The sequence below is a fragment of the Platalea leucorodia genome, assembly GCF_965183815.1.
Source record: "Platalea leucorodia genome assembly, chromosome: 5".
Taxonomy (NCBI): Eukaryota; Metazoa; Chordata; class Aves; order Pelecaniformes; family Threskiornithidae; genus Platalea; species Platalea leucorodia.
Genome location: NC_138827.1, coordinates 52,829,240 through 52,848,356, shown reverse-complemented (window position 1 = coordinate 52,848,356; position 19,117 = coordinate 52,829,240). Strand labels below are relative to the sequence as shown.

The 19,117-nt window shown below is 39.4% G+C and overlaps 1 protein-coding gene across 9 annotated transcripts in view; it reads left to right on the top strand.

Moving 5' to 3' along the window:
* The window catches only part of RABGAP1L (RAB GTPase activating protein 1 like), a 266,858-nt gene that overhangs the window by 135,432 nt on the left and 112,309 nt on the right, over positions 1-19,117 (top strand). For all 9 annotated transcript variants that reach the window (XM_082312703.1, XM_082312693.1, XM_082312699.1 and 6 more), the window contains one exon: positions 13,610-13,723. In XM_082312703.1, the coding sequence (XP_082168829.1) occupies positions 13,610-13,723 (114 nt within the window). The remainder of the gene's footprint in view (positions 1-13,609; positions 13,724-19,117) is intronic.

The following is a 19,117-nucleotide window of genomic DNA, read 5'->3' as shown; positions in this document are numbered from 1 at the left end:
TAACAAAATTTCCTGAGAAGTATTTTGTCTGGAAAGCCAAGAAGGACAAAAAAGGAGGACAAAAAGCTAAATCAAGGTTACCCCTTCACTGTAACTTTGTCTCTGTATGTTATCCTTCATTCAGAAACGTGCTCTGTATGTTATCCTTCAAGCAGAAACGTGCTTGCAGTTGCACAGCTCTGGGGGATGCCTTTGCAGATAGCAGCTTAACTTGATCTGTCTGGACTTGTGAGGAGTCATTGTTGTTGGCAGTTTTGAGAAGGCCTCAGAAGTCCCAAGTACCTTCCTTTCCAGCCAGACCTGCTGAGCCCTGCGGGAGGTACCTTTTGTGTCCTTCCAATTTTCTATCATACCTGATTACAAGATGCCCGTTTTGTTACTTCTTCTGCCAATATCTTTTTAGATATTCTTGTAGGTGAAAAGGATATGGTGACAAGGAAGTTACTAAGTCAATTTAATTTTCTGGTTTTTATGTAGGTGGGTTTTGGGTTTTGACAGACTTTGCAGTAGAACTTGTGGGAAAATTAACTGTATAAGCAACCTTATTTAAAAAAGGGGAAGTGATTTTCTTTGTATTAAATGTAGTGATCTAGTGACATGGTAAACAAACCCTGCACATCATAAAATCTGTGTTTGATTGATGGTGACCCTTGAGAAGTATTGTAAGAAAATACACTTGACTTCAGTCCAGCTATGGGTTTTTTCTTGGGGGGAAAGTGGTGTTTAAACTTCACCAATGTAGCTTTACTTAAATGTTACGTGGTTGGTGGCTTTTAATGTAGATTGTAACATGACTGAGTAATATAACTGAGCTATGTTATGACTGCAAATGCGTGGAAGGTGCTTCTGTAGCATTAAAAAGAAGTGTTGTCTCATGGTATTTTTTCAGTAATATCCTTTATATGAAGGGATTAACATCTCTCTGTGGTTTGTTTTCATTTTATCATTATAACTTTGTTTTATTCTTCCGTGCCTGAGGGTTTATACTGAACTGAGTTAATTGCATCTTATGATGATGAAAGTAGCTGTTTTCCTGTGTCTCATGGTTTTTCCTTGTTTCTTATGGGATGGGAGATCATAGATTTTCCTATTTGTATTGCTCATTGGCATAAATGTCAGAGGTGCCAAGAAGGGCAGTGTTCACATAGAAATTTTGTTAGTGTGTTACTTCTTAAAATGAAGGGATTCAGTAAGTGGTCGTTGTGAAGCAACAGTATTATCTGTAAACTCGGGTAACCTCCCCATCATAATCAGAATAACTGGAATAACTAAACTTAATTAAATAAGAGGTGGACAAAGGCTCCCTTGGTTTCTTCCAAGGAGAATGAACAGCTGAAGTATCCCTGAAATCTGCTTATTCCTATACAGTGCCTGTATAAAGTGCTTGAGAAATGTTCAGATACACTAAAAAGTAGTATATAAAAACCTGATAACACTTGAAACTCAGTTAGGATTACTTTTGTGCACTGTGCTGTCTTTGCACTGTCTGGTCTTTATTGTTATGACCCATATGTGTCCAGATAAATACTTTCTAATTTTAGTACTGTATTGATCTGAATCTTAGGAGGCACCTAATCTAAAGTGAATTTTAGTTTTCAAACAATAGGAATAAACTAGATCAATATACAAAGGCAAAAATTGAGCTTTTCATGATTCCCACACAGCCCCATAGGTCTCAATTACATACAGAGCTCTGTAGCATGGCCCTTCCTTTGTCATATGCAGCAGTTACACTGCTGTCTCTCAGCTGGGAAGAGTGGGACTTGAGGACTTATGCTGAATTAAGAAATCTCTGTAGAAAATGCTGGTTTTGCTTGAGAATTAGAGACACAGTCAGAATGAGCTAGTTGACACGCTAGGTTCTAACACCCTAGAAACTGACTAGCTGGAATGCAGCTTTGCAGAAAAGGTCCTGAGGGTCTGGAGGACACCAAGTTGAACATGAGACAGCCTGGGGCCCTTGCTGCATAGGCGGCCAATGGTATCATCCTCCTGCGTCAGGAGGAGGGTTGCCAGCAGGTTGAGGGAGGGGATCCTTCCCCTCTGCTCAGCATTGATGAGGCCACACCTGGAGTACTGGGTCTAGTTCTGGGCTCCCCAGTATGAGAGACATGGACATACTGAAGAGGTCCAGTGAAGGGCCAGTGAGAAGTTGAAGGGACTGGAGCATCTCTCCTATGAGGAAAGGCTGAGAGAGCTGGGACTGGAGCTGAGCCTGGAGTGGTGCCCAGTGTCAGAAGCAGAGGCAATGGACACACAGGAGGCTTCACCTGAACATAAGGAGAAACATTTTTACTGTGAGGGTGACCAAGCACTGGCACAGATTGCCCAGGGAGTTTGTGGAGTCTTCACCATTGGAGACATTCAGAAGCCATCTGGACGTGGTCCTGGGCAACCAGCTCTAGGTAGCCCTGCTTGAGCAGGCAGGTTGGACCAGATGACCTCCAGAGGTCCCTTCCCACCTCAAAAATTTGTGATTCTCTTCCTTCCAATATTTTTCCTCATTAGTTCATCTACAATTGTATTAAAGACTTCTACTAATAAGCTCAGATATTGACAACTCATTATCAGCCTAGGCAGCATCTGCTTAAACCTACTTTTAGCTATATGTAGCACTGTTAGGAGGTGAAAGCCTCTTTGTGCTGCATTCCCTCTCCTTGTAACTGGGAGAAGATTTGAGGAAAGGAGATCTGTAGTCTCCCCATATCAGCATTTCTAAATTCCTTCTGTCTATCTACAATTCATCTTGCAGAAAATTCCTGAGCTGCATTTGCAGTATGTGCCACCTGTAGTGGCAGTGGTTGCTCAGCAGAGACCTGCATGAATGCAGTTTCAGCAGCTGTATTCAATGTCTCATACACTCTGAAGGATCCAGTGAAGAAATGTACATCAAGTGTTGTCCAAATTGTAGATGAATAGAACTTTTTTTCATAAATTTATTTAAAAAACAGCAACAAAATAGATTAAAACATTATGAGCAATGATGTACTAGCCTTATATAGCTTTTCCTTTTAGTACAATGTTGTGTCATCTCCATAATTACTTCTATGTTAGGTATAAAAGTGCTTGACACATTAATTGCTTGTTTGTGGATATTATCACTCTAGATTTACCCATGAAGGACTTGTTGCTCAGAAATAATACACACTATTCAGTGTATCCACAATTGAATCAGGTTCTGACAGAGGCAGAAATGAAAACCATGTGCTTGTATTTCTGTCCTTTTCCCGAACTGTTTGGCTAGCCTTCATCTTCTACAATGCACTGTTTCCTGAAGCTGGAGTAAAGACTTTTAAGACCTTGTCGAAAAGTGGTTTTGATCTTATATGCTCCCAAAGAGCCAGAGTCTTTGGTCTTACAGTCTGATGTCAATGCTGAGTGATACAAAGGGCTGTCAAGTCAACAAAACCACCAGATTTTGGATTTCTTATATAAAGAACAGATTATAGTGGGCTTGTTGATCTTAATAGTTCTGGAAGATGAGTGGTTCAAAAAAGCACATACTTCCAAATAACAGGATGCCTTCACAGTAAAGAAAATGTAAAGGCGGTGTTGTCATAGCAAGTATTAAAATGAAAGCATCCAGGATATCAAGTGATTGCTTGAATTATATATGTGTTGTCAGGGAGCGGATCTGGGAGGTAACTGAGTTGGTGGTTTTTACTTACTGTAAACATTACAGCTGACCATAGGTCTTGCTGAGGTGTTTCTGTCTGGATTATTGGAAGAACTCCATTGTTTAAGAAAATGAGGGACAGATGTTGCCTTTTTGAAGAAATAGTCTGCACACTTCAACAACTACAAGCTTAAGAAGTTTTTTAAAATCAATGTATTGGCAAATCTTTTATCTGCATAGTGCTTCAAGGCATTTCCTCCTTGTTAAAAATCAGCATCACTGAACCAGATAAACTTCCTTGGTATTACAGCATTTTCTCTTTTTATTAACATTTTCCCAGCAGCAAGCAATACAGATGGTAAAGGTTAGGGTGTGCTAGGAGGCCCTACGTAGCTATGAATTTTGTTACAATTCTTTCTTAGACCTGGAGTCACTTGACTTGTAAAGGAAAAGTCAAGCAACTCTGGAAAACAACACTTTCTTTAAAATCTTAAATGGACCAGTTACATTCATCATGTCATCTTTTGATTGCCAAAAGTAGGTTTAATTTCAGAATTCATAAAAATGTGTTGAACAAAACACTAACTAGACGGACATCTACTTGGTCAGTGATGCTGCAGGAAACTAATCTCTTAAGACCTAGGTTTTTAGAAAAGTTTGCTTTTTAAAGATTTTTTTTTTTTTTTTAACCAGTAACTGTATTTTTCTTTTTTTATGCTTCTTGTAGTGGAGACTTCTCGCACTTGTTTAAAATGGAAGTAAGTTTTTGTTGTGGTTTAACCCCAGCTGGCAACTAAGCACCACGCAGCCGCTCGCTCACTCCCCCCCGGTGGGATGGGGGAGAGAATCGGAAGAGTAAAAGTGAGAAAACTCATGGGTTGAGATAAAGACAGTTTAATAGGTAAAGCAAAAGCCACAGACACAAGCAAAGCAAAACAAGGAATTCATTCACTACTTCCCTTGGGCAGGCAGGTGTTCGGCCATCCCCCAGGACAGCAGGGCTCCATCACGCGTAACGGGTACTTGGGAAGACAAACGCCATCACTCGGAACACTCCCCCCTTCCTTGTGCACCTGGCAGGGCAGGGGAAGCTGGAAAGTCCTTGACTAGTGTAAGCACTACTTAGCAACAACTAAAATGTCAGTGTGTTATCAACATTGTTCTCATCCTAAACCCAAAACACAGCACTGTACCAGCTACTAAGAAGAAAATTAACTCTATTCCAGCTGAAACCAGGACAGTTTTGTAGCACCATCAATTAAGGTAGATAAATAGGAGCCAAGGATTCAAATATGCCACCTTTTCTGTTTTCTGCGAGCAGTTTCACGTGAGTTTTCCACAGCCATCTGATATGGTGCAGTTAAGTATTGTTTGTTAGAAGCAGGCCTTACCTTTCCAATTGCTTCTGGAAATTACCCAATGAGTTGGTGGTAGTCAGAAATATTTGAATTTCAAATTACAGATTAATCACAAGAACATTTTTTCCAACCTTTACAAATGTCTAACAGAGGAGACATAATCAGAAACCTAATCTAAAAATTAGCAAACCAGAAGGAACTTGGACAAAATTAACTTCCTACATGGATAAATCTGTGGGTTACCTTTTTGCTTGTCTGTTAATGAAGTAGTGCCTATACACATTTCAGAGAAAAAAGGTGAAATGATGACGAGTAAACTGGATAACATGCATTTTACTTGGTCCTGTCCTCTGGAGAGGCCAACCTTCCTAAGTAATAGCTATTAAAAACAAGAGCAAACCTAAGACAAAATCCAGTGCTCAAAAATTCTCTCCAACCTTTAACAGAAGAATGCTGGATATCATATCTGCTAAAGATCCGGTGACCCAAATAAAGCCCCAAATATAATAAAATGGAAATTGAAATACTGTGATATCTACAAACAGATGCGCGTGGCCCTTCATGCCAACTATACATCATATGGAAAAAAAAACCCAAACCCCATCTGCTAGTGTACGGAGCGCCTTCTCTTGTGGGAGATCAGGGAGCTTTCAAGATAAGTGTTTAAGAGTAACTCTGAATTCACAGTGTACCATGCCAATGGCAAAAAATTGAGCCTGGTGCATTCAAAAGTTGATCTCTTGCCCAGTAGCACAGAAAGCATTTTTCTTTTGACAACATCTTTCAGAAAGGATATGGCAGAGTAAGGAGAATAAATTATGTATCAGTAGCATACAAGAGAGGGAGGATGTATAGAATAGGAGAGGGAGAAGGAAAACAAAACACGAAGATAGTAAAGGTCATGGATATTTTTTGTTTTTCAGAACAAGAGAATGTATGCAGAATTGATCGTTTTGTGTCTGATCTAGTTTTGCTGTGATTTTTTTACAGAAAAATGTCATCTTGTCTGTTGCTGATTGATGGCTCAACCCTGTTAAGATCTGAGCTGTTTCTGCCTTACCTCTGTGACTGCTACAATATCGCTTTCTTTTTTATAGCTACATACAGAATAATATTTACATAGGTATCTTTATTATTCTAGTACTACCTTTTTCTTCTGTGCAGCCTTTAGGAATCTTGGAGTTGTCATTCTCTGTGGTCCAAGTCTACCTTGTCCAGCATCTTGTAGCTGAAAACTATCAGCACCAGCTTCTGGGAGGGTTAAAAACCTCGTGCTGGGCAGTTGGTCAGTGTGTCCTCATCAGGGCTCCTCCCAGGTAGTTTTAAGATTGACTTAAGTGTTGAAAGAAATACAATGACAGCCTTTCAAAATGAGCATCATTCCCCATTTCCTTGGCATTCATATGGGTGATCATATAAATAATAGAACAGTTCATAACAAGCTCTTGGCCAATTCAGTCCCAGTGGCACTGTATCTAAAAGGATTAGAGTCCCAGCCCACAAGCTTTTTAACAATTAGAAAACTAGGTATTTAGAAGAGAATGGTAATTTTGCGTTCTTAGTCTAAAAAGGGGCATGTTGTAGATGCTTTTCTGAGGATCCCGTCTCGGCAATTGTCAAAATTTGAGGCATGAGCAGCTGCCCACTACCTTATCAAACACAGCTTGGGAAGAATAGGAGATAATTTGATAAAAGATGATGTCTGCTTCCTTGGGCAGAGCTATATTAGTAATCCAAAACATTGCGCTCATGAGAAAAGAGAGCCTCTGAGTAAATTTAGATCCAGACCTGACCTGCCAGAAGCCCAGGACTGCTGAGATTTGAGCTATTGATTTGGCCCCATGTCCAGTAGGACTGTTGTTTCTTTCTGCTTGTAGAAAGCGGTTTTGCCCAAGCAGCAATAAATACAGCTGATAGTGAGCCAGAATTTGCAAAGTTCAGCTGACCAGTGTACTTATTGAACTAACCTAAATATTATGTTCACTTTAAATATCTTGATATGTAACTGTTAAAAAAAAGTCTAAAGAATAATCCCCTGCTTTTTTCTCAGTTTGTTTCTCTGTTAATTAGTACTCTGAGTATTACATGTTCTCAGCTGAATAAAAGCTGGGTGATTGAAAGAAAATCTATTTATAGAAAAGAGCTGAACTACAAGGTGTGTATTACAAAAATGCTACAGAAGAACTGAGCATAAGCCAAACATCTTTTATTCAATGTTTTTAAAAGGAAGAGCTATTGATTTTTTTTTTCCAAATACTGATTAGTAGGGAACCTGGGATTTTCTTGGGTCACACTTTATACTTGGAGGGTTATAATGTGTATGGAAAATGATGAGAGGAAAGAGGTTGATGATGTGTATATATATATGCTGACACAACATGATGTCGGGTTTCACAAAAATCATGGGTTTGGGAGGACATCATTAATAACAAGGGGCAGAGCTAGATGCCGGTTACGCAGATCATTTCAAACTCATACTGACTGACCTCATCTATTTTGTATATTTTGTATTTGCTGCCTATTTCTGATTGAGTTTTAAGAACTTAAAGTTATTATTCATATTCCCATGTGCGCATGTGTGGAGCTGTACAGGACCACAAAGAACTTTAAGGAATAAAATAAGCAATATGCAAAAAATCTGTTCCTTCAGCAAAACGCTTAGGATACTGAAACAATGTCATAATGTCTAATAATGTGCACTTGGCAAGTCAATATTTAAATTTACAGCTTTTCAGGATTGAGAGGCATGGTTTTACTGAGGGTATCCCTAACTCCTGCTATCAGGAGGTGGTGTGTTTCCACATTGTACATCTCTGGCTAAACAAGAGTGATGAACGTCTGCAACAGCTTGGGAGTTTTTGCTTTCCATACAGTGTGTAGAAAAGTTTCAGTATCTAATCCTGAACCAGTGTGACACACCAGATTTCCAGAGCATGGTAGTGTTAGATGTTGAAAGGCCATTTTGAAATTTTTTTTTTCCTTTTCTTACTTTCCTTGGTACTCTGGATTCTGGCTATTTTTAGCTAGTGAAGAGAGGAAGCACGGGCGGGACAATTTGATGCAAAATCAGCTGTTTGAACCTCAGCAGAGATGCAGACGTTTTAAATGGGTCCAGTCAGGTGAACTTGTATTGAGTCTCTAGCACATACAAATCATATTGTTTTCATATATAAACTTGCGTGATAAAACCAAACTTGAAGGAGTTCAAGGTTAGAGATAAGCCTTTGGAAATTAAGTACAATAGGAAAATTGTCTACTCATATGCATAATGATATATTCTTGATCACACATAGTTCTGTGGTTTTTGGTTTCTTCTTCCCGGGATCTCTGCCTTGTTGTGTACAGAAGGAATAGTGCTTTTCTAATGAGCAGCTCCCTCTCCCCCCGTCCTCCTCTGTACTATTTTTCATTGTGTAACCCTGTGCTTTACTATATACCATTGAGATCAGGATTTGAGGATGAGGTTATTATTTTCCTCTTTGGCATTTCTGTAGGACTCATCACTACAGCATTTCAGTGCTTCAGATGTTAATTGATTTTCATAACACCCTACTGAGATAGGGAATTATTATTAACCAGGGAAGTAGAGCACAAGGAGATTGAGGTCAGAAGTACTGCTCAATTTGAATGCCATGTTTGAGACACCTGTGACCCGGTTTATTATTTTTTCAGTATTCACATAAAACTCTTGAATTGCTTTAATTGCAACTGTAAGTAATTCTGCATTTCTCCATATTGAGTCAACAGCTGTAATATAGGCATCTGTATAGTAAGGAAAACTCAGGTGACCACTCATGGAATTTTTTGCCTAAGTGATGTGCCTGGTTTCACATAAGCAATTTTGGGCAGAAGTGGGGAAAGGATCTGAGTCTTAACACAGCATTGAGATGTTATGCCCCAAAAGATTTTTCTTTCTTAATACATTCTTCTGGCTCATACCATACGTATACTCCAGTTCTTGCAACAAAGGAAGCAAGGCTCTACCGACAGGAGTCTCTTCTACTCCCTAACCGTAATTCATCACCAGAATGGGTACACTCATGATGAAAAATGAGTAGAGGTCCTTTTTGGAGTGTGTGTGAAATGTTCTTAATTAAAAAATAGTTCCTGATATACACACATAAAGATTGCCCTATATTTCTTAATTTTGAGTGCCTATGTACCCTTGATTTTCTTTTAACATTTATTTAATATAAACAGTTTTCTGTTCTCTTCTGTATTTCTATGTCAGCCTGCCTTCTGGCATCAAATGTCCACATTCAGCAGCATCTTCATAGTTTAAAATGGCAGCAATGTCAAGGAGTTTTTATCCCAGTACAGTTGCTTCACAATTGCAGGAATTTAGCTGTTTTAAAAGTGAGACGACTCAAAGTAGAGAACTTGTTCAGTAGGATGTCAGCTGTCATATAGTTGACATATGAAGATAATTCTTTTCCTCAGTAGAATATTGTTTCTCTGAGTTGGCAGCACAGAAATGATTATTAGAAGCGAGAAAGATTAAAACTCTGAATGCTTTGATAGCCATCTCACCTTAGCTTTTTTCATAAGGAATTAACTAATCATGACTTTCAGAAGAATAAAAATCGTCTGAAAACCTGAATTAGGATAACCATAAACTCATCTGCTGTGGTACTCCTGAGAACAGCACTATCAACAACTTCTATCTGGAAAAAGATGGAAACTTAACCAAAATATTTTTTATATGTTATAAGAAGTAATTCTACACTGATCTTCACTCTAGACTAATTTCTTGTTTTTCTTGGATTATGGGTTTGTCGTATTTCAGATGGATGTTGTCTTTTCAGAAGGAGTTAATTCTCCTGTCTTTCAGCTTAAATTTTATTTTGGGTGCATTTAATTGTTTTCCTCTGTTTTTTTAGAAGTATCTTGTTAATAATGCTGAATGAAGCCTCTTCTTCAGGCTCCTTTTAACTTGGTAAAAGTGAATTTGCATTTGAGCCTTTACACAAATGTTTTTTGGTCCTACCTTAGACATCTACCTTGTCAGCTTCTATGTGCTCAATTATATGTTGGCCTCTCAGTTCAAGAAAAGACAGAAGTAGAGGGAAGTCAAACACAATCTCCTTTCTTGACAGAAAAGTGATGTATGTGCTGGACGTGGTGGCTTTCCTGTAACTTTCTTTGAAATGCCTGGAACTTTTCAAATTTCTGCTGAAGAATTAATGTAACAGATTTATATAATGGACTCGGTAACTGTGCTGTACCGGTAGATCTTAAATACTGTTTAAGGCATTTCCTCACAATGTAACTAAATTGTCAGATCACTCTGAGAGGAAGACTGCAATTATTTAGCCTCTCTGGTGTTTGAAAGCCATGTAAATCATAGCATCATAGAATCATAGAATCGTCAAGGTTGGAAAAGACCCTTAAGATCATCGAGTCCAACCGTTAACCTAGCACTGCCAAGTCCATCTATACCATGTCTTCGAGCACCACATCTATCCGTTCTTTAAATACCTCCAGGGATGGAGACTCAACCACTTCCCTGGGCAGCCTGTTCCAATGCCTGACCACCCTCTCAGTGAGGAAGTTTTTCCTAGTATCCAACCTAAACCTCCCCTGGCGCAGCTTGAGGACGTTTCCTCTCGTCCTATCACTTGTTACTAGGGAGAAGAGACCGACCCCCACCTCGCTACAGCCTCCTTTCAGGTAGCTGTAGAGAGCAATAAGGTCTCCCCTCAGCCTCCTCTTCTCCAGGCTAAACAACCCCAGCTCCCTCAGCCGCTCCTCATCAGACTTGTGCTCTAGACCCTTCACCAACTTCGTTGCCCTCCTCTGGACACGCTCCAGCACCTCGATGTCCTTCTTGTAGTGAGGGGCCCAAAACTGAACACAGCACTCGAGGTGTGGCCTCACCAGTGCCGAGTACAGGGGCGCTATCACCTCCCTGGTCCTGCTGGCCACACTATTCCTGATACAAGCCAGGATGCCATTGGCCCTCTTGGCCACCTGAGCACACTGCTGGCTCATGTTCAGCTTGCTGTCAACCAACACCCCCAGGTCCTTTTCTGCCAGGCAGCTCTCCAGCCACTCCTCCCCCAGCCTGTAGGGTTGCCTGGGGTTGTTGTGACCCAAGTGCAGGACCCGGCACTGAGCCTTGTTGAACCTCATACAGTTGGCCCCGGCCCAACGATCCAGCCTGTCCAGGTCCCTCTGTAGGGCCTTCCTACCCTCCAGCAGATTGACACTTCCACCCAACTTGGTGTCATCTGCAAACTTACTGAGGGTGCACTCGATCCCCTCATCCAGATCATCAGCAAAGATGTTGAACAGGACCGGCCCCAGTACTGAGCCCTGGGGAACACCACTCATGACCGGCCGCCAACTGGATTTGACTCCATTCACCACCACTCTCTGGGCTCGGCCGTCCAGCCAGTTTTTTACCCAGCGTAGAGTGGGTTCACTATATATATATATGAAAATATATTCACATATATATATATGAAAATACTCATTAAAGTAGTCTGATTAGAGAACTGCTTATTATTAAATTTTTATTATTATTCTGTGTTTTGTGCATGTGATTTAGACTCCGTGGTTAGTTTTGGTCACTAATAGTTGCCCGATGCTTACATATCCTGAAAAACATGATGGTAGCCTGGTGAAAGCACAAAAGTGTGTTTATTTTCTCCAGCAGTACCAGTTAGCATAATCACTTCTTTTTGTAAGCTTTCCTTTTCTTAGCACATAACAAAATGCCTGGCATTTTACAAAATACAGATCATGTTACTGTCTTGTACTAAAGATGTTATTGTCAAGCAAAGGGAAAGCAACCGTTGAGATAACTGAAAATTAGGACATCATAAATGGATAAATTAATGATGGTAAAGATTCAGAGAAGCTGTGAACTTCAGGGAGAGATTTGAGAGAGAAGGAAGAGGAAAACCTATGTGCAAGAATTGGAAGATTGTGCTAAGTGCAGAGAGGGATGTGGAGGAAAGATGAAGCCATAGTTTAATATGGAGGGTTGAGAGAACTAAAGGAAATGAGAAGACAGATGAGAATAGAAGAAGATTAGATTTAAAAAAAAAAAATTTTTTTTGTTTTTTTTTAACTTATCTTTGGTACTCAACTGAGTGCTGTTAGAAAACATTTAAATTTAAAGTGACGTTTGTGCTCATTGCAACTATAGCTATTTTCTTAGGTGCCATTAAAGTGAATGGAGAAACACAATGATGGGTTTTCATCTCTGAGGTAGCCTGATATAGCCCAGGGTGATGTCTTTGTGTGTATTGGTTATGGATGGGCCCAAAAGGAAACCGTAGTTGGGAATTGCTGTGGACTTCTGGCCAAGCCCCCACAGACAGCTGCATTACGGTATGGCATAGTCTCACCATAGAGGCTTTATGGTGTTAGGAAACCACCCAATTTTGGGAGATTATCTGGTTGCTGACTCTGGCAGATGTAAAGAAGCTTTTTTATGGAGAGTTCTGGATTACAAACTGCAATCTGAAGGTTTGGACGCTTTTCTGTAACAGACATATTTTGTTTTCAAGGCAAAAGTATTTATAAAGGATTTATTTTCTAAGTCACAGGTGAGGATTCTCTTGGTTTTCCCTTTAGGATTACAAAGGTAATAGAGAAAAGCACCCTTTTATATTTACTAACCTAAAGGTACTGTCTCGCACTGAGGGTAACTGGAACCTGAAGAGAATTGATTAACTGTTGTAGTTCCAGCTTTGACATTTTGATACGACTTTCTCATACACACAGTGGTATTTCTCAGGTCTGATTGCAGTGATTTCTGTCTCTTTATAGAAATGCAGCATTGTAAGCAATTGCTTCTTTATCTACAGAGCTAGGTGTGTCTAGGGAACAACTCAGTTGCCTAAACGTGGGCATTTGGTGTCATTTTAGCTGTCTCTGGATATGCAGATCATCCACATGGAGCTTGCAGAGATGATGCAGCACTTACAGCAGACTTGTATCCTTCTGCAGTAGCAGCTGCTTACTGGGCAAGATTATCTTCGGGCTTCTAAAATGGCATTTGACACCAATGTTTAGGCACCTGAACTCATCCCTAGTTGCTAGTCAATGTAAAAATGTAATTGAATCGGAGATGGTAGCGGGGAAAGATACAGGATTTATCTGAAAGTATAACTTTCTGGTACTTCTTCTGGTTTTGTTCTTTCAAAGACCACTTAATGGTAAACTTTGAACATGTCTAAGTAATAGTTCTAATTTGTAATTAACAGTGTTTTTATGGTAGATTGGTATACATTTTAAATTAATACCTCTGAGCTTGCAAGAGAGAGACAGTTTCATTTTCTTTTCTTTTTTTTTTTTTACTCCAAGACAAATACAGTAAGCCTATGTTCTGTGGTAAAAATGCACCTACAATTAAATAACTAGTCATTTCCTGTGAGTGTTAAAGTTGAACTGTAAGCCTGAAGGACAGAAAACATGCCACGTTGCTCTTGTTAAGCTGTCAAATTATTACTGCATATGCGACTAGAGGATTTTCAGTTTCTTCCCAAAGCATTTTTAGAAGATGAGTCAGTAAAGCAGTTATCTAATGTATCCACGTTGACTGCACAAAGAATTTTATGTTCTGTTATGTTTAATTACACTGTTATCGAGCTAATACTTCAGGATTTTTCTCTCTTTTTTACAGGATTCTGCACAAGAGAGTGTCATTACACGAGATATTCATCGTACATTTCCAGCACATGATTATTTCAAAGATAGAGAAGGAGACGGTCAGGAATCTCTATACAAAATCTGTAAGGTACAGTCAGTGCTCTGCATTTTAAAGTGTGTTCCATATTTTGCTATGACTGTATTTGCCCTGCTAACCCTGTTCTGATCCAAGTCACTAATCAATAAGATTTTAAAGCTTTATTTAGATTGCATGTGGAGAGTGTAGTGTTTCTGCAGTACTGGATATCCTGAAGTACTTTTTATAACCTTGCATTTCATATCTCCTGAGATGCATATTAGAAGAGCGAGGCTCAAGCTAGCTTTACTAATGGGCAGTTTGATATCAGAGGTCTGTCTCAGTGGAAGCGTGGTGTAGTAGAACTTTCTTTGCTCTGCTGGTAGAGAGGTTTGCAGAGGAAGGGAAACCCTCAGTGCAAGCTCTGCTATGAGAACGTCTCTAGGCGGTTATCTAGAGAACAAGTTAGCAGACCTTTCCACAAGCAATGTATATGTGTAGCTTTTCACTCATAGCTCTCAGATCACCTCTGATCAAAGAAAAATCTAATTTTTTCCAATTTGCACACGGAGAAGTTGAGGTACTAAATGAACAGAGTTGTCCAGTTTGTACAGACAGACTTTTGTTGCTTAAGAGAGATCAAGAAGGTAGAATATTGCAGCTAGAGAGGGAGTTCTCTGGCTTTCAGTTGCAGATTTTATTGTGTTTCTGGCAGGCAGTTTTTGTTTTAAATTTTATTTCTACATGTAAAATAAATGACTGCCTTAGACAAAGCCATTTCCATTTCCCTTCCTTTTCCTTGTTACTCTCTTTCTACCTCCAGTTGATTAACAGACAGAAATAATGGAATTGTCATAACAAGCAGAAAAGAGTGTCCTGCCTTTTGGGTATAATGATACATATTCCTGTTCTCCAGATAAATTCTATGGTGATACAGACACCTATTCAAATAATAATTTGGACGACTGTTAAATATAGCTGCTTAGGTTACATATATTGAAGTTCATTGTCATGAGTAATTCACATTAAAAAAATAAGTAAAAAATAAAGAAGCAGAGAGAACTTTGAACCAATTATATTGATTTCTCACTAATCTTGGAGGGCTCTAGATGGCTACAAGAAAACCGTTCCTGTGCCAATCTTTGAAAAGAATAACTAGGACAATGCACGTAATTGTGGGCTTGTCAGTTTGATATCAGTTAAGTGAAAAATGGTGGAATAGCATTCAGCTTGTCAAGAATTAAATGTGAGAAGTATATTATAATGAATGCCTATGAGTTTACTGAAAATAGATTTTGACAAGCTAATACAAAAGAAAGAAAAATACAGATTTCACCGTTGAAGGTAATTTTATCGAAATTCTGTAGTCTGCCATGCAAAAAACATATAAACGCTGGACAAGTTAGAACATGAACAAGATACACATTAAAGAATTAAAAGCTGTCTGGGTAGCAGGTTACTAAACATCAGCACTGAATAAATGTATTTCAAACAAGGCGTCATGAAGATCGCTTGTTCACTTCATGTACTCTGGTTAGTCACCTAAAAAAAACCCAGAAAAATCATTTCTGATAAAGATAACTTGATGACACAGAGAAAAAGGGGATGACACAGAGAAAAAGGGAATGGTAAATACTAAGGTGTTAAAGGATGTATAGACAGATGAATCTTGTGTAGGAATAGAATGACTTGAGTAACTCAAGTTTTTACAGCTGCTGCAGCTGCTTTTGATTACTGTGTCCATGTCATGGGTTAACCCCAGCCGGCAACTAAGCACCACACAGCTACTCGCTCACTGCCCCCCGGTGGCATGGGGGGGAGAATCAGAAGAGTAAAAGGGAGAGAATAAAGACAGTGTAATAAGTAAAGCAAAAGTCGTGCGTGCAAGCAAAGCAAAACAAGGAATTCATTCACTCCTTCCCATCGGCCAGCAGGTGTTCAGCCGTCTCCAGGAAAGCAGGGCTCCATCCCACAGAACAGTAACTTGGGAAAACAAATGCCATCATGCCGAATGTTCCCCCTTTCCTTCTTCTTCCCCCAGCTTTATGTGCTGAGCATGACATCATATGGTGTGGAATATCCCTTTGGTCAGCTGGGGTCACCTGTGTCCCCTCCCAACTTCTTGTGCACCCCCAGCCTCCTCACTGGTGGGGTGAGGTGAGAAGCAAAAAAAGCTTTGACTCTGTGTAAGCACTGCTCAGCAATAACTAAAACATCCCTGCGTTATCAACGCTGATTTCAGCACAAATCCAGAACATAGCCCCATACTAGCTACTGTGAAGAAAATTAACTCTATCCCAGCCAAAACCAGCGCAGTCCAGAATTAAAGACAACTACTTCTACATTGGAAAGAATCTATAGAAGTTCCATGAGGATGATGAATGGATTTGGGAACATACTTTGGAAAAAAAAATTCTTTTTCATAAATGAGTATCTCAGTCTCTTTTGTTTAATAGAGAGAAGATAAAGGAATGAATCTGTCTGAACTAGAAGTGACTTAGAGGACTTATCTGTCTAGCAGGCAGCTTCACAGAGGCAGAGATCTCAGACCTTCCTGGGTTTTCTGTAGTAAAAGTGAAGAATTCTACTCGTCTTCCAAAGCTGGGAGCCTTCCCTGCTCTCAGGGCCTCTACTGCTCCAGCAGAGAAAGTTGCTGCGGATGTTGGTCCTCTTTTGTTGAAGTATCTGAGGCCTGTCAGTGTGTACATCAAGTGGAGGACCGCTTTTCCTGTGAAGCGTTTTGTATTTATCTACAGCTGAATGACCTCTGCCGCTTTGCCACTTTCTCTTGATATGAACGTGTTCTGCATAGCATCTTTGCAGTCAGCTTTTAATTTTCTGCTCCAAACAGCTTTGTCTCATCAGCAGTCTTTGTTACTGTGCTATTTTTATGTGTTCTGTATGATTTGTGAATATTTTCAACAGCATCAGCCCTAGCACGTCTTTCTGTAAGGTTCTGTGAGTGACCTCACCTTCATTCTGTGGGTGAGAGCTGACTGTTTATTCCTACCTTTTGCTTTCTATCCTTCAATCAATTATTTGAGTGCGTAAGAGGACCTTCTACAGCAGCTTAGTTCCCTAAAAACCCTTTGGGAAGGGATCTTGTTGAAGGTTTTCTAAAAATCCTAGTAGACTCTGTTGGCTGCCTCCTTCTTTTATGTGCTCATTGGTTCAGAGAAGGATTTGGGAAGCATTGCTTCCTGGTAGAACAGCCCTATCCAATCTTCAGCATTGAATTATTCATAAGTTTACTGATTTTATTCTTGACAGTTTCTACCTACTTGCCAGTACGGAGATCAGACACAACTGCTGTGTAGATTTCTAGGCAGTTCCTTTTCCTTCGTCCTTGCAGTTTTCTTAAATGGCTACGGCTCTGTTCTACAGGTGGCCTGTCTGTGGCCAGGTCTAACTGGACTTTGAATTTATGATTGACGTGGTGAATTTTAGAGAAATATTGTTAAAAGCTAATTAATTTCCTTTTAAACTCGTCATTCCATAACAAAAAAATAAAAATCAGTGTTGAGAGTAATAATTGTGGCTGGTTTATGTTACTACTATAACTTTTAACGGAGGTGCTGTGCGCTCATGCCCTTTTTCTAATATGAAAGCAAGATATTTGAAGAATGGGATTGTTGAATAAGGCTAGAAAAGGTCTCTCCTCAAGTGGGAGGGTAAAAAGCTGAAGAGCATTTTCTTCATGCCCCCCTGAAATGAGAGATGATCTGAGCTGTCAGATAAAAAGGCAAACCATTAAAAGCTCTCTGTCTCGTTTTAACGGGTCTGTCAGTTTTAGTTCCATCTCTTAATCTCTTCTTCAGAACAGTAGGAAATCAGGAAAGATGGAAACTTTTTCAGTTGCAGAACATTTATGTGACAAAGTATCTAAAAATAAACTTTAAGGCTGACAATGGTGATAAGGAATGAAGAGAGTTCCAGATTCTAGATTTCACTTGAGGACATCGCATAAGCTAGATTTGCACAGAGAAAACATCTTTGGGAAAACAGTTCTGTTTCTTGCACACTTTCTGTTTAAATACTATGCGAATTCTTGCTCTATTTAAAGAGCTCATTCTCTGCGTTACAATGCATAAAAGAATCGTACTCTCGACCTACTTCCATGCGTGCATATGTATTTAACAGCTCGATGCTCCAGGGAAGCAAAGCACTTGGCAGAAATAGTCCTCTCAACTGTTTGGAGTGTATGCAGTGCAGAATTTAATGTGAGCTGTGTTTTCTCTAATTTTCTGATTAAAGTAACTCCTATTCGACAGACAACCACTGTGACTTTAATAGGAGAAAGGGAGTATGTTGCAGGGAAATCAATGAGGTTAGCTAGGTGAGTGTTCTTACTGGGCAAACTGGAAAAATAGACACAACGCTTCCCTGTTTTTCTGAAAACGGTTGAATTACTTTCTAGATATTCAAAGTTGGTGTTAGTGTTTTCCAGTAAACAAAGCCATTATGGAAGGATATGAATCATTTGTATCATGACATATTTTGTTACTAAATACTTATCTCCTTGGTTGATCAAATTTGTAGTTTTTTCCTAATCCTAGTCATATTTGCCTGAAGGTTTTATGCACAGGATCAGTGTGATAGCTGGTTTACTGTGAAACGAAACACTCTGTTTTAATTGTCATTCCAATGTCTGTCTGTTTGTTGGTACCCACATTAGTACAGGGAATAATAAACTGTTTTTCTAACAAAGCTAATACTGAATGGACTCCAGTATGAGTTTTTTGGCTTTCTTTGCTGTATAATTGAAATGTGAAAATGTCTTTGAGTTGCTCTTCTGTGACCGGTAGCTTCTATACCATGATAAGCTGCAAATGATGGATTACTCTTTGACTCATCCTTCAGCATGGCAGAACTGCTGCTTAATGCTGTCCTGTAAGCTGATTGTCTAACTTTCATCCCTTTTTTACATTTTCATTTCCATTTCATTGCGGCATTTTTTTTCAGATGATCACCTCTTCTCAGCATGCACGTATTCTTCCACGTTTTTCAATCCTTAGTATCTCCTCAGATTTACAAATGGGAAGTTTCAGCATTTGTCCACTTCGGTTTAATTATTTGTCAGAGAGCAGATCTCTTTCTTTCCTATAGGAGTCTTATTTGCCAATTTTAGAATAAACATAGGAGCATAAACAGAATCAGTTAAGAATTATTTTTCATCTATTTTTAGTTGTTTATTTTCTTTGCTGCTGGGTTGAAGAACAATTTTAGTAAATATTGTTGTCTTGTTTCATGCAAAGGATTTTTAATGTTATCTTGTCTTCTTCCATTTACATATTAATAAGGTTCCTTCTCTGTGCATCTGTGCTCAGCAAGGAAGCAGTGGTACTGTACTTGCATATGGGGTTTCTGCTGAGACTGTACTAGTGAAAAGGTCAGGATTGTGAACCTTGAATGCTGGAAAGAGAGTAAAGGCTTTAGTATGTTCGGAGGCCTGCCTGAATAAATGTG